The sequence below is a fragment of the Schistocerca americana genome, chromosome X, assembly GCF_021461395.2.
Source record: "Schistocerca americana isolate TAMUIC-IGC-003095 chromosome X, iqSchAmer2.1, whole genome shotgun sequence".
Classification (NCBI taxonomy): domain Eukaryota; kingdom Metazoa; phylum Arthropoda; class Insecta; order Orthoptera; family Acrididae; genus Schistocerca; species Schistocerca americana.
Window position 1 is genome coordinate 514,130,816 of NC_060130.1, and position 13,112 is coordinate 514,143,927.

Sequence of the window (13,112 nt, forward strand, 5' to 3'; positions counted from 1 at the left end):
AGGAATATTTCGTACCATCAAGTTTCCGACTTTGATAAAGGTGGATTGTAGCCTATCGCGATTGCCGTTTATCGTATCGCGACATTGCTGCTCGCGTTGGTCGAGATACAATGACTGTTAGCAGAATATGGAATCGGTGGGTTCGGGAGGGTAATACGGAACGGCGTGCTCGATCGCAACGGCCTCGTGTCACTAGCAGTCGAGATGACAGGCATCTTATCCACATGGCTGTAACGGATCGTGCAGCCACGTCTCGATCCCTGAGTCAACAGATGGGGACGTTTGCAAGACAACAAGCATCAGCACGAACAGTTCGACGACGTTTGCAGCAGCATGGACTATCAGCTAGGAGACCATGGCTGCGGTTACCCTTGACGCTGCATCACAGACAGAGAGCCGGCGATGGTGTACTCAACGACAAACCTGGGTGCACGAATGGCAAAACGTCATTTTTTCGGATGAATCCAGGTTCTGTTTACAGCATCATGATGGTCGGATCCGTGTTTGGCGACATCGCGGAGAACGCACATTGGAAGCGTGTATTCGTCATCGCCATACTGGCGTATCACCCAGTGTGATGGTATGGGGTGCCATTGGTTACACGTCTCGGTACCCTCTTGTTCGCATTGACGGCACTTTGGACAGTGGACGTTACATTTCAGATGTGTTAGGACCCGTGGCTCTACCCTTCATTCGATCCCTGCGAAACCCAACATTTCAGCAGGATAATGCACGACCGCATATTGCAGGTCCTGTACGGGCCTTTCTGGATACAGAAAATGTTCGACTGCTGCCCTGGCCAGCACAGTCTCCAGATCTCTCACCAATTGAAAACGTTTGGTCAATTGTGGCCGAGCAACTGGCTCGTCTCAATACGCAAGTCACTACTGTTGAACTGTGGTATCGTGTTGAAGCTGCATGGGCAGCTGTACCTGTACACATCATCCAAGCTCTGTTTGACCCAATGCCCAGGCTTATCAAGGCCGTTATTACGGCCAGAGGTGGTTGTTCTGGGTACTGATTTCTCAGGATCCATGCACCCAAATTGCGTGAAAATGTAATCACATGTCAGTTCTAGTATAATATATTTGCCCAATGAATACCCGTTTATCATCTGCATTTCTTCTTGTGTAGCAATTTTAATGGCCAGTAGTGTATTAGTCATGTGCAGTACAATGCTCTTAATACTCTAATGCAGTGCATGTATTTCGAACCTCTGACATACATCCACTGTTTTCTATCTCACTCACTACAGAGACGCGCTTTAAGATGATGAAACTACTTCCTTCTGCATACATGCAGTATTTTGATTTCACTCTTGAACAGAATATTCGCTACGGTCGCAGGTTCGAATCTTGCCTAGAGCATGGATGTGTGTGATGTCGTTAGGTTTAAGTAGTTCTAAGTTCTAGGGGACTGATGACCTCAGATGTTGAGTCCCATAGTGCTCAGAGCCATTTGACGGTAATATAAGAATTGTCAGAACAGTGGTTTGTTTTTCGATTATCAACTGTCTGTGTACGGATTTATGCTTTCTTTGTGTCTGTTGTCAATAAGGCGCTGTTTCTTAAGATACTTCCTCGTTTCGTGTGTATCTCGAGGGGGCTGTGTATCATCTTTAATTGTTCTAAAAAATGGCTCTGAGCGCTATGGGACTTAACTTCTGAGGTCATCAGTCCCCTAGAACTTAGAACTACTTAAACCTTACTAACCTAAGGACATCACACACATCAATTCCCGAGGCAGGATTGGAACCTGCGACCGTAGCGGTCGCGCAGCTCCAGACTGTAGCGCCTAGAACCGCTCGGCCACACCGGCCGGCCGTGACCACTGATCCCGGTCTCTATATGTACATCATAAAAGGGATCGGGTCTGTTACGAACCAAGCTATGATATTTGCACAGTGGGAACGGTGCCAAACAAGCTGTTCGAGGTACAAGTCAAATGAAGCTCTTATAACATTTCTGCAAGAGATGGTGTTGTGTTCATAGTTCCGCGTAGTCAGCGCGTACACAACTTTCCCAATAGAGCGCGCCCCGTTAAGCACAACAGCTCAGGCGCAGCGCTCGTCCGTCTCCGCACTACGAGATGGCGCTGTCTTAGAGACGGACCAAATTCTGCTTCCGCCGATCCGCGTATTAACATGTAACGCAGCCAATAAGATTGCTGCTAACGTAGAACCTTTTCTCCTCGCGGATCACACTCGCGCAGTAATACCTGAACGCTCGAGGTATTATAACGAGTGTACAGACCTCTGATTACTCAGTCTGCAGTCAAGTTTCAGTCTGCGCCTAATAAGATTATCATATTCCTGTACATAGCCATGAAGAGAAATGTATAGACACTTTGTCAAGTATCAGAGATATATGAGAATAAGATTAACATACCAATACCAGGGAAACTTCAGATTGTCAGTTGTAAATAGCATCCAGAACCAAGTTAAGCAATTTTATGCTTGTTATTATTTTAATAAATGTGTGTGAAAATTAATCATGTTCTGTTTAAAGTTGGTCACCGTCAATCTGCTACTCTAAGCGTGCAAGTGGCATTTCCATCGTCTGACTTAACGGCAGAAGATAAACGCGCCACAATAAGACCACGAGACATATTGCTGACACTCGCCTACTTCGTTAGAGCGACAAGTCAAATAATCTGATGGTGTGTGTACCGAAGGTCTTACAGTACGCACAACACATATGGTCACCTCGCCCACCACTTACTAAGCAGTAATTTCCCCCCTCGATGTTTTTTGGGTGGAGGTGGAGTTGCTTAAAATCTCCCCCAACTGAGTCTTTCACGTGTCGTCGGCTTTATGGTTATATAGCGTAGTAGGGGGATTAAATTTTAACACTTCCGGTGATTTAGATACGGGCCACTGACGCGGTTAGACAAGGATGACAGAAAATGATCGGCCGTGGAGTTATTGTGTAAATTAGTTCTAGTTCGCCTGAATTGATTTAAGTAATCTAGACATTGGAATATCAGTTCGCCTGAGAATTAACGTATTAACGGCTGTACCATCTCATTGGATTCTCCGAGGTGACCACAGGGGAGGAGGAAGAAAATACTGTACAGCTGCAGACGAAGAGGGAGGAAGTGGCTGGTGACGGTGGTACCATGGCCCCCGTGTGGTGCGTCAAAAGCCAAGCCGAGCATGTGCACGTGCACGAGCGCCTACAGAGGGCCGACGGCGCCTGCATCCTGTATCCTGCTTCCGCGGCCGTCGACGCACCGTTAATCGGCAGCCGGTGGGCGCCAAAATGTTAATTTTGATTTAGCTGCGAGCTCGCGAGAGGTGAACGTATTGCCCGTTACGGATCCGAAGCTGGTCTCGCTTCGAGGTCTCAGCCTGTCGGAATTACCCGTGCCGGCAGACAGACCTTCGGCGCTCCCGGATCTGCCTAGCTGACGGTTCCGGCTCCACTTGCATTGCCCGCTCTGCTATGTAAACTCGCCTCTCCACTGCAGTTTCGCTCGTGCACTCGGTCCATTAACAGCGAGTGTCCGGTGTACGGGTAGATTCTACAGCCTCTGCTGCAGTGGCTACGATACGTCACTACTACCGCCGTGTTTGTCATATTCGAGTTCGTTGTGTTAGCGATGACCATTTTTCATGCTGTGCGTTAGGTAAAGCTAAGAAATAGGCCTGTTTTTTACCAGGTGCTCTGTTGCATTAGTTATGACTGTCATAGCGCATTATGTGACTACCCCGAGAAGGTGCGAGCTGCGTACGTGAAAAGTGACATTAATGGCAGACTCGCTTGGCGCCCTTTGTTAACGGAATCAGTCATCACATGTAGCTGCACGACTTTACGCAGGACCGTCATTTGTTTGGCGAGCATATTGTGCGGTGAGTACGGCAAAAAACTGGTATCCTCTTTGGAGTTGGTCGTTGTGTCAACAGATGGCGCTGCAGTAGTCTCTGTGATAGAGCTCTATACTCTGTCAGGGCCGCGGCCTGTGTCCCAGGTTTCTAAGTTTGAACATTATATACATAACTTTTTAATGGTTCTTGCGTTCTTTTCTCCCATCTTATAGTATATGTTAATATCACCTGCTCACATACTATTTCTCAGAACAATTTTAAAGCTGCAAAATGTTTTATTCAACGTGGATCCTAACGGTAAGTGGTTTATCGGCAACCTTACACGAGTGTAGTAGTTGCTAAGCTGCGAGAGAATCGTGTTAATTGTTCAGGAATGAGTCACCTTCCGCGAAGCTTTGGAACATCAACTTGGCAAGCGTCTCCATCACGAATGTGCTTTGTTGCTTTGAGCGGCTTGGTCACGAGCTAAGTTTCATACTTGCAGCAAAATGCCAGTTGCTCTTTCGCATAGCAATGTCTAACTGTCGCGACTACATACGTAGTTTCCGTTCAAAGCTAGCGAAGGCTCTTTCTATACAATTTTCTTATATCATCCTCAATCATTTTGCATTTTATTAATCCATCTATGCTTGTTTCTCCTTTTCGCTACCAGACGGAAGCATACATTTTACGTTAAAAATAGAGGTGTAAAATGCCCCTGCAAGATATTTTATTGACACTATTTCTTACAAGTACTGCCATCATTTTTCACTTAATGCATGACAATGATTCGGAACAAGAAATGCCTCAACAGGACCAAAATAGTAAACGTGAAATTAATGGGTGAATTATAAAGAGTGAAGTGTTACTGTCACGTAATGTTTTAATCCGATTATGCGTCGGACCTGTGAGTATCACAGTTTGAATCATTAGTTCCTTTACTGTGTAAGTACACTATTTACTGAGGAGTGACAATCCTGTTGTAGGCAGATCCAACCTTTATAAATGGGCGTTTATTTTCTGTAAACTGTAGGTTTATTGACATTCATTATGGCTTTTTACCGGTCAGAGTGGCTTCTCGACATTTTGCAGTAAATATAAGACCACACAAAATCTACTGAGATGAGAACTTGGTGTTGGGATGGAAGCTGGACAACGTGGCTACAGCTGCTCGTCTTAGTTAACAAACCCTGTGTCATGTATCCACGTAATGCACCAGCCTGCTAAACTGGTCCCTATGTGTGTCAGTTCGCAGCCACGAGTAAAAATTACGCGACTCACACCGACCACAGCTTCATTTTTAGAGTTGCTCAGTACGTAACAAGAAAACGATCCAGTTCCGTAAAGGGGCAAGCAGCTCAATCATTTCCTTCCGGCGGACTGTCACTTGTAAATTATTCCTCTTCATCCGAAGTAAATGTATTCCTGGAATAAATTCATAAATATTTCTGACTTCTGTTGATGACTTTGTGACATTTTGAGTCTTATGTTTTTAAGTAAGAACCATTTCGGCAAAGCACAGTTTGTGAGGCTTTTTATCTTGGAAAAGATAAAAGATCCTTTCCTGTGCTGATATTAGTCATAGTCTTCCGACACGAATTTAGTGTTTCATCTAATTCTGACTGTATGTTTACAGTAATTGCAGTGTTTCATTTATTCGACTAAAAAATAAAATATGGATGTACAGGTGTAGAGTTTCGTGTAGATTTCCTAGGATAACGTACCTATTTAAATTCCTCTTCTTTGTTTACTGTTTTTCATGTTACATCATACTATCTCCATTTTCTGGTTTTCTTTCTTCAGTACACTTTGATAATGATTTTTTTTTCAGCGTAGGTGTCATTCGTTCATTCATTTTATTTACTGAGCTATTTCTGTAGTTTACGATTCCTGAATATTATTTCAGACATTTTTTAAATTTCTGTGATCCAGACTTAAGCCTACTTACATTTTGACAAAAATACTTGAATATTTGCTTCGTTAATCTGTTTTCAGTCATTCTGTAAAGATGTCCAAAATTATATGAACCCTCTCTTTGCCATTATTTAAAGTATTTTCGGTATAGATTTGAAATTTTCTCATCACGTCTCACTTTACAGTCACCTGTTCCTGCTGTTAATTTGTTTCATTTCTTTGTGATAGCCGGCCGCGGTGACCGTGCGGTTCTGGCGCTGCGGTCCGGAACCGCGGGACTGCTACGGTCGCAGGTTCGAATCCTGCCTCGGGCATGGGTGTGTGTGATGTCCTTAGGTTAGTTAGGTTTAAGTAGTTCTAAGTTCTAGGGGACTTATGACCTAAGATGTTGAGTCCCATAGTGCTCAGAGCCATTTGAACCACCTTTGTGATACGTCCAGCCTATCTAGTTTATGGTTGACTGTTAAGGTTCAGCATGCGTGTAAACATTCTGGCAATACCACTGTAGTGTCATGCCCCAGTTTTGTAGTTCTTTAGGTACATTTTTTGTTACAGATGTTCTGAGGTAAATTTTTCTATTCTACTTTTTCTTACTTGCTATTGTTGTTGATTTTTCTAATATATTGTCTGCCTTAATAATCAGAAATTTCGTACATATTCTGCTTCACCTGTTGGTGTGTGTTTTAGTGCATTAATTTACATTTGCTATGAATTACGTTTTTAAGGCATAACTGCTAGATCACATTTGTTTGTAAAGGGTGCTTTAATGACTTTTGACAGTTGCAATCTAAAACATGACCCTTACGTACTCGAATGGTGCTGGGTGCAGCTGGACTACTACCCTATCCTCTGCGTTGCAGCTGAAGCTGCCCCTCCCTCCCCATTACCGCTCACTGTCGTGTACCAACACACCCTGGGGCAACACACATCCATTCAAACGCTCCTCCCTTCCCCCTCCGCTCTACGGTACCACGTCACACTCTACAAACTTTCGTTTGATGAAAAGCAAATCTGTAGACGTTGCGAAATACGCTACTGAATGAAACTGTAACTAAATATTCATTTTATCTTTTTCATAGCGGAATCAATTGTAGGAATCATCAAAGTAGTGGAATGTTTCGTCATCTTACAGAACACAATTATGTAGTGGAAAACACGCAACGCAAGTTGAAATGCTGGTATGGTGAATTGCAGTACCTATTAACACAGTGCATCACTCGGAATCTCCATGAAGTGGCTCAAAACGCAGAGTACGATGATTTCAGTTTGCTTCACATTAAATAAATGCGTTGAGTTAGGTTAACCGTTCTGCATAACTTTTGACTCCTATGCGGATAAAGATGATTCGGTTAGACATTCGATTTCTGTGCGACTTGCGGCTTTTATATAAATAAGCAAAGTATTAGAAAATTTACGTACTTAACATTCGATAGTTTTAACATGGAACTATTCTGAATTTTATGAGCTTCACTAATATGTGCACGATGTCCGTTGTTCATCTAAAACATGTAGGCGACAACAACCGATAAACTTACTGTGGTTGTGTAAACGAAATTTTTAAAATACGCTATTATTTCACGGAATAGATTTAATTTGCTTGCACCCTTATAACATTGAGACTTCCGGAACAGTCTTCCTCACTGCAATGACTGCTTTAATGAAAGTGGCTAATGAAGTTATTTAAAAAAAAAAAAAAAAAAAAAAAACTCTCTTACCTGTTCATGGCATCTGAAGCTTAGGCAACAGCTTAGTTAAGGGAAATATATTCATGGAAAAATTTGCACTGTTTTGTTTTATAGGATAACTATTGAGACGTAAGAGATGTAGAAGGCAGTTTAAACGCTTTTTTAATTAGATAAATCGGTAACGACGACTGCTGAGGCATCTGTACTAGCACTTTACACTTATTGCTTTAATTCTACCCACAGGTTTGAACCAGCCCAGATAGCAGATTACTGTGATTTCTTACAGCTTTGCAGTACAATTCATCCAGACTATACAAATATTTTCAAATGCATTCCCAATTTCTGAATCCTTCCTCGGAGAAAATTGGGTTCTTTATAGTTCGTATGGACATATGCACAGCATGAGAAGAATGTTAAGCCAACTCAGTGAAAAAAGTTCCGTAATTCAACGGATTTTTCCTGGAGAAAATGGACATTTTCACGATTGTTTCTCGGTATTTTTGCTATGTTCACTTTGTATAATTATTTCACTTTTTGTTTTTGCTCTTTCAGAGATACAGTTTGATTTGATGACAGAGCAAGGCCTACTCTGCTCTTTAAAATGTTTTTCACGAAGACATAATAGTTCACTATACAATAAATTTTATGGTGTTTGAGCTGCACGTCTTGTGTTCTGGTACAAACTACATTTATCAGCGCTCGAGTATAGAGCTTTTTCCTTTTTTCTTTATTTTTCACGAAAGTGTAAAGAGAAATGATTCGGAAACATTGCACAGTAATGTAGTTTATAATGAACTGAAATGTAACTTAACGACCTCCTAACTCAATCTTCACACAAAAGTATACGTCTCAGATGAATGAAGTTAAGAAAAGTGTGAAGAGCCTGCGTTATCGTAAACAAAGTAAAAATATATCTGCATTGCAACTAAACGGTTATTTTTATTTTGAGAACGAGATTGAACACCCAGTTATTAAATTTATCTCTTAATCACCACTTTGCAGAGCAATACTGATATTTTTAGTACTGAATGACTGAAATATTTACTTTATTACATTTTTTCAACGGCAACTTGTTCATCACCGACTGTATATATTTGCGGTAAATCCCAGTTTTAGCTATAAGCCATTAAAATGAGTTTGAGCATTTATGGCTCTTGGTAGCGTTGGTTATAAACGCAAGAGAAGCTCACATACTTTTCATATCTTTAACCCAAACAATTGGATAATGGCTTAAAGCCGAAACTGGCCTTGTGAGATCTACAATAAATATTTGCAGTTAATCGAGACATTGTTGTCACTCAAAAAATTCATCGAGACTGCGAACCGAAATCCAGTACAATCAAATACATTGTATGTTGTTGCATTTGGAAACAGTGTTTGTAAGAGAACGCTTTTTCAAACAAAAATTTGCGCATCTTAGTAAAATTATCTTAGTTTATCACTAGTATTTTGTGGTCTTCGTGCTATCTATAATAATATCACATTTTCATAAGCTTGATATTGCAACAGAAACACTGCAGATATGCAGCATGAACTGGAGTAATTGATTAAGAGAATATAGCTATTATCGAACAATTTGGAGGTGCTGGAAGTATTGGGGTGTGTTCCTTTCAAAAGCATTCTTGGAAATGGGGCACATCTGTAACTATCGCCGAAGTGCAAATATTTTTGTTTTAGAACAGCTCCGCAAAGGAAATATTAAGAGTATCTCTTACAGAATTTGAATGAGGACATCTGTAATTCACGTATGACGTGCTCACGGATGTATTTCCTTGCTACGTAGCTCCACATCAACACACGCTAATCAAATACTTGTTCTGCGGCGTCTTAATATGCAACTGTTCTTTAAATGATTATTGTCTTTAGAAATTTATCATTCTCAGCTAGTGAAAAATGAGCACCAGTTTAACACCGCTGCATGAAAATTTATTATAAATACATACATTCATCCATTCATTCATTCATTTGCTTATTCATACACATACAGTGCTCCGTAGATAGCAGCACGAAACAGAACTATTAGGGCAACAGAAAGGATCAAATATTAATTTAACAGAGAGAGGAAGCTATGATTCTGCGCACTTACTACCGAGACTACGGTTCTGTACACTTACTACAGTATGTACTAATTGTCGTTCACGATAGTTTTATCACACGATATTAATAACGTGCATTTAGTTTAGCCTACACACTCAAGGTGGAAATGAACCACTAAATTAAAACGTTATGAAGACGAGATTTAAAAAGTATAAGTGCTTGTTTCAGTTATACTTTTTACCTGGTGCCTGTCTGGAGCTGCCAGTCTCTAGTGTATTTATTGTTACGGCGGAAACTTAACTTATTAGGAATGCTATTCCCTATCTTACTAATAGGGATTTACAATCCCGAAGACGGGATATGTTGTTTGTGGAGAGGCCTTTAAGATATGATTTAAAGAATTTTGGAATTTCAGGGACTTCTTAATTTCAAGCCTTGCTTGTCCGTGAATTTCTTAACAAATTTTTTCATTAGATCACAGACCTTAGCTCGAAAACAGGCTTTTAAATTCAGTGTGGTAACTGTTTTTAAATCTTATGTCCTATCTCTCTATGTCGCAGTTCACCCTAGCGGCACTTTAATTATTGCTCATAAATGGCAATAAAGGTGAATAAGTATACTGATATGTGAATACACGAATGTCAGGCTGCTTGAAAGGGCTTCTACATGACACTGCTATGTCGTAGTTACAACCTGGCAAGGGCTCGGACAACTTTTCATATCATCTATGTTTTCAGTATTTCGTTATGTGGAGTTCTAAATAATAGTGGGTAGTTCTGCTGTTTTCAGAGACGTGTAAAGAATAATGTGATTTACAGTCCGTCCTACGCGCGATTTAATGCAACAGAAATTTTCTGCTTGGGTCTCTGATGAAGATTATCATAATAAAAGGAACACCGTCTTGTAATGTAAGGAAGAAACATCAGGACTGAATATCGAGTGAACGACAAGTATGTACAAGCTTGGATAGAAATTAGGAAACAAATCGGCAGCACTCCGACCTTCATTGATTTACGAAATATCCGGGAAATATAAATCTGGATAGCCAGACGATGATTTTAACCCCCATCCACCCGAATACGAGTCCAGGGCCTTAACCATTGCTCCATCTTGCTACATGACCGCCTGTAAAAAAAATGGTATTCATAGAATTTCATATATAAAATCTCAGGAAACATTTCAGGATTGCCATCTTTCCATTTAGCGAACTTCTTATGTCACGAGCGCATCATCAAACATTAAATGGAATTTTAAAAAAGTCCGCAATAACGTGAGTAAGCTTACACATGAACTGAAGACTCCTAAAATTGTAAGGACAAGTCGCAGATTTTCATTCTCAGGTTTAAGGCTTTAATCGTGGCAGACTCCCATCCACTGAAGGATGCTGTATGGCCCGTTGGCAGTTTAGAGTAATAGGAAAATATGTTTTATGAATTAATAACGAGGTATATACAATCGTTTGACGGTAAATACGATTCACTTAAATCACTCTAAAAGCAGACGAATACTCTTCATGTGTGAATACTTCAGGTTCATAAAGGATTTGTGGGGAAGTGTTTATCCCTGCCTTGCTGAAAGCAGGCTTCACTCAAGTAGGCGTTATGTGTCTTAACCTCTGTGTCACCTTACTAGATCTCTTCGTAAATTAATTGCTTGTGAACAGCAATGAGGTTAATTTCCAGGATGACATGTGTGGCTTCGTAGTTTTTAAGTGAGGTGGTGCAGTGGTTAAGACAAGGGAGTCGCATTTTGGAGGAGCGGCATTCAGATCCCCGTCTGGCCATTCTGATGTAGGTTTTCCGCGTTATCCTTAAATCGCGAATATTTGACGGTTCATTTGAAAAGAACACTGATTCCTTCCTAGTTTGTCCTTTCAGAGCTTCTTCTCTAATGACCGCGCGTTGAATGAACCTTAAACCAACATCTTTTTATGTTCCCAAAGACGATAAATTGGGTTGGTATCAAACATTCTTCGCTCTACACATTATTCTCAAATTATGTTGAGGATACTAACAATATGAATTAGTTTATTATTAACAGACTCTTGGTCTTTGCGAGCAGGCAGTTATTATTTCTTTTACATTATTATTTTTCGCTGATTATTCTCCGTCTTCATTCACTTTATTTTTATTTTCTTATACTAACGCCCTTAGAAGCTAGAACGCCACGCTTAGAATTTTTTCAAATAACCTTTTAATTAAGTAACGTGTCTGCAAAAAAAAAAAAAAAAAAAAAAAAAAAAAAAAAAAAAAAAAAAATCTGCATTTATTCATGGTCAATGACAATAAGCTACAGAAGGAGATGAACATGTAAATGAAGAACAGTGATAACGAGAAAAGGAAAATTAGGAATTAAGGTTCCGTCGACGAGATGATTTTTAGGAACTGAGCCTAAGTTCTAATAGAATAGGAACTTGGCCACATCCTTTTCGAAATAATCATTGTAGAATTCGCCTTAGTCATTTAATCATTTTAGGAAAACTAAAGAAAATCTAAGTCTGGATGACAACATTGTGCTGGCTTGGATAGCAAACCATTCCACAGAGCATCATGGAGTGAATCCACATCCTTTTCGAGGGAATCATGCGGGATTTAAATAACTGAGTTCGGGGAACCAGCTTGTTAGTTCTAGGTCACTGGGGGAGGGGGGGGGGGGGGGTGCTAAAATAAACTGTTGATGGCGATTGGTCAGTGTCATAGAGGTGCTGACCTGATGCTGTTAGAATGGAGCAGGTTCTGTGTTGGGACTGGGTTACGCTATTTCACTTTCTTTCCTTCCTTGCTCATTCGCAACAACATAAACACAACGCTACGCTGTACAGACATTCACCCTAGTCATTCGCACGGTACATTTACGCTTCAGAGACATTATTTTGCTCAGTGGTGCCATACTCGACACCATGCAGGATCTCAGCGGCCCCAAGCGACTAGCGACCGAAAGGACAGACACTGCATTATTTTTTCGGTTTATGTGTTTGTTTACATTCACAAAGACAGTGCTATGTCGTCTGGTACCCAGTGAACACTGAGACCATTTTCGGGGATACTTTTGACGCAGGACCAGAGAGACCATCACTGCAGACGGAGTGATGATTTGTCGTCTTTTCAAACGACTCCCGGATCTGCGTACAGCATTGCGATGAACGTATCCGTATAATAAGACTTTGAAGAGAACGAACATTGTCGTATTGCCTTCATTGTCCTTATACTGGCCCAGTATATAGCGTGATGATATGGGGTTCCGTTGGGTGCACAAAAAGATCACCTCTGGTTCACATAGACGATAGTGTGACAGCAGGCGGCACATTTCCGACTTGTTAAGGCCGAAGACCCCTGATGCTATCTTTCATCAGGATATGGCAAGACCGCATGTTGGTGTCCTAGCCTTTGTCGAGAAATAGGGTATTCGACGGTTGCCAGAATAGGATGTTTTCTATATATCTTACCATTTGAAAACATCTGGTCATGGGATTCCAGGAGACTAGCACCACACCACACTGCAGTCACTGGGATTGACTAACTCTGGTATAGATTTGAAGCAGCATGTAATGATATTCCTGTTACTGTCATCCATGTTCATACCCACCTGGGTTATTTGCTACCCTTCGTGGTTTTGCAATTTTTATGGCCGTCTTTGTACCTATTTGAAGTAATTTTCATGTTGTTATGTAA

The 13,112-nt window shown here is 40.9% G+C and overlaps 1 protein-coding gene across 2 annotated transcripts in view; it reads left to right on the forward strand.

Moving 5' to 3' along the window:
* Positions 1-3,446: 3,446 nt before the first annotated feature.
* Positions 3,447-13,112, forward strand: part of LOC124555425 — a 316,472-nt gene continuing 306,806 nt past the window's right edge. Inside the window, exon 1 of one of the 2 annotated variants that reach the window (XR_006968552.1) lies at positions 3,447-3,850. Coding sequence is in view for 1 of the 2 variants with exons in the window: in XM_047129329.1 (XP_046985285.1) it covers positions 4,042-4,123 (82 nt within the window). In the remaining variant the exon portion in view is untranslated. Of the gene's footprint in view, positions 3,851-3,938; positions 4,124-13,112 lie in introns of those variants that run through there. The other variant, XM_047129329.1, reaches the window with a different exon arrangement.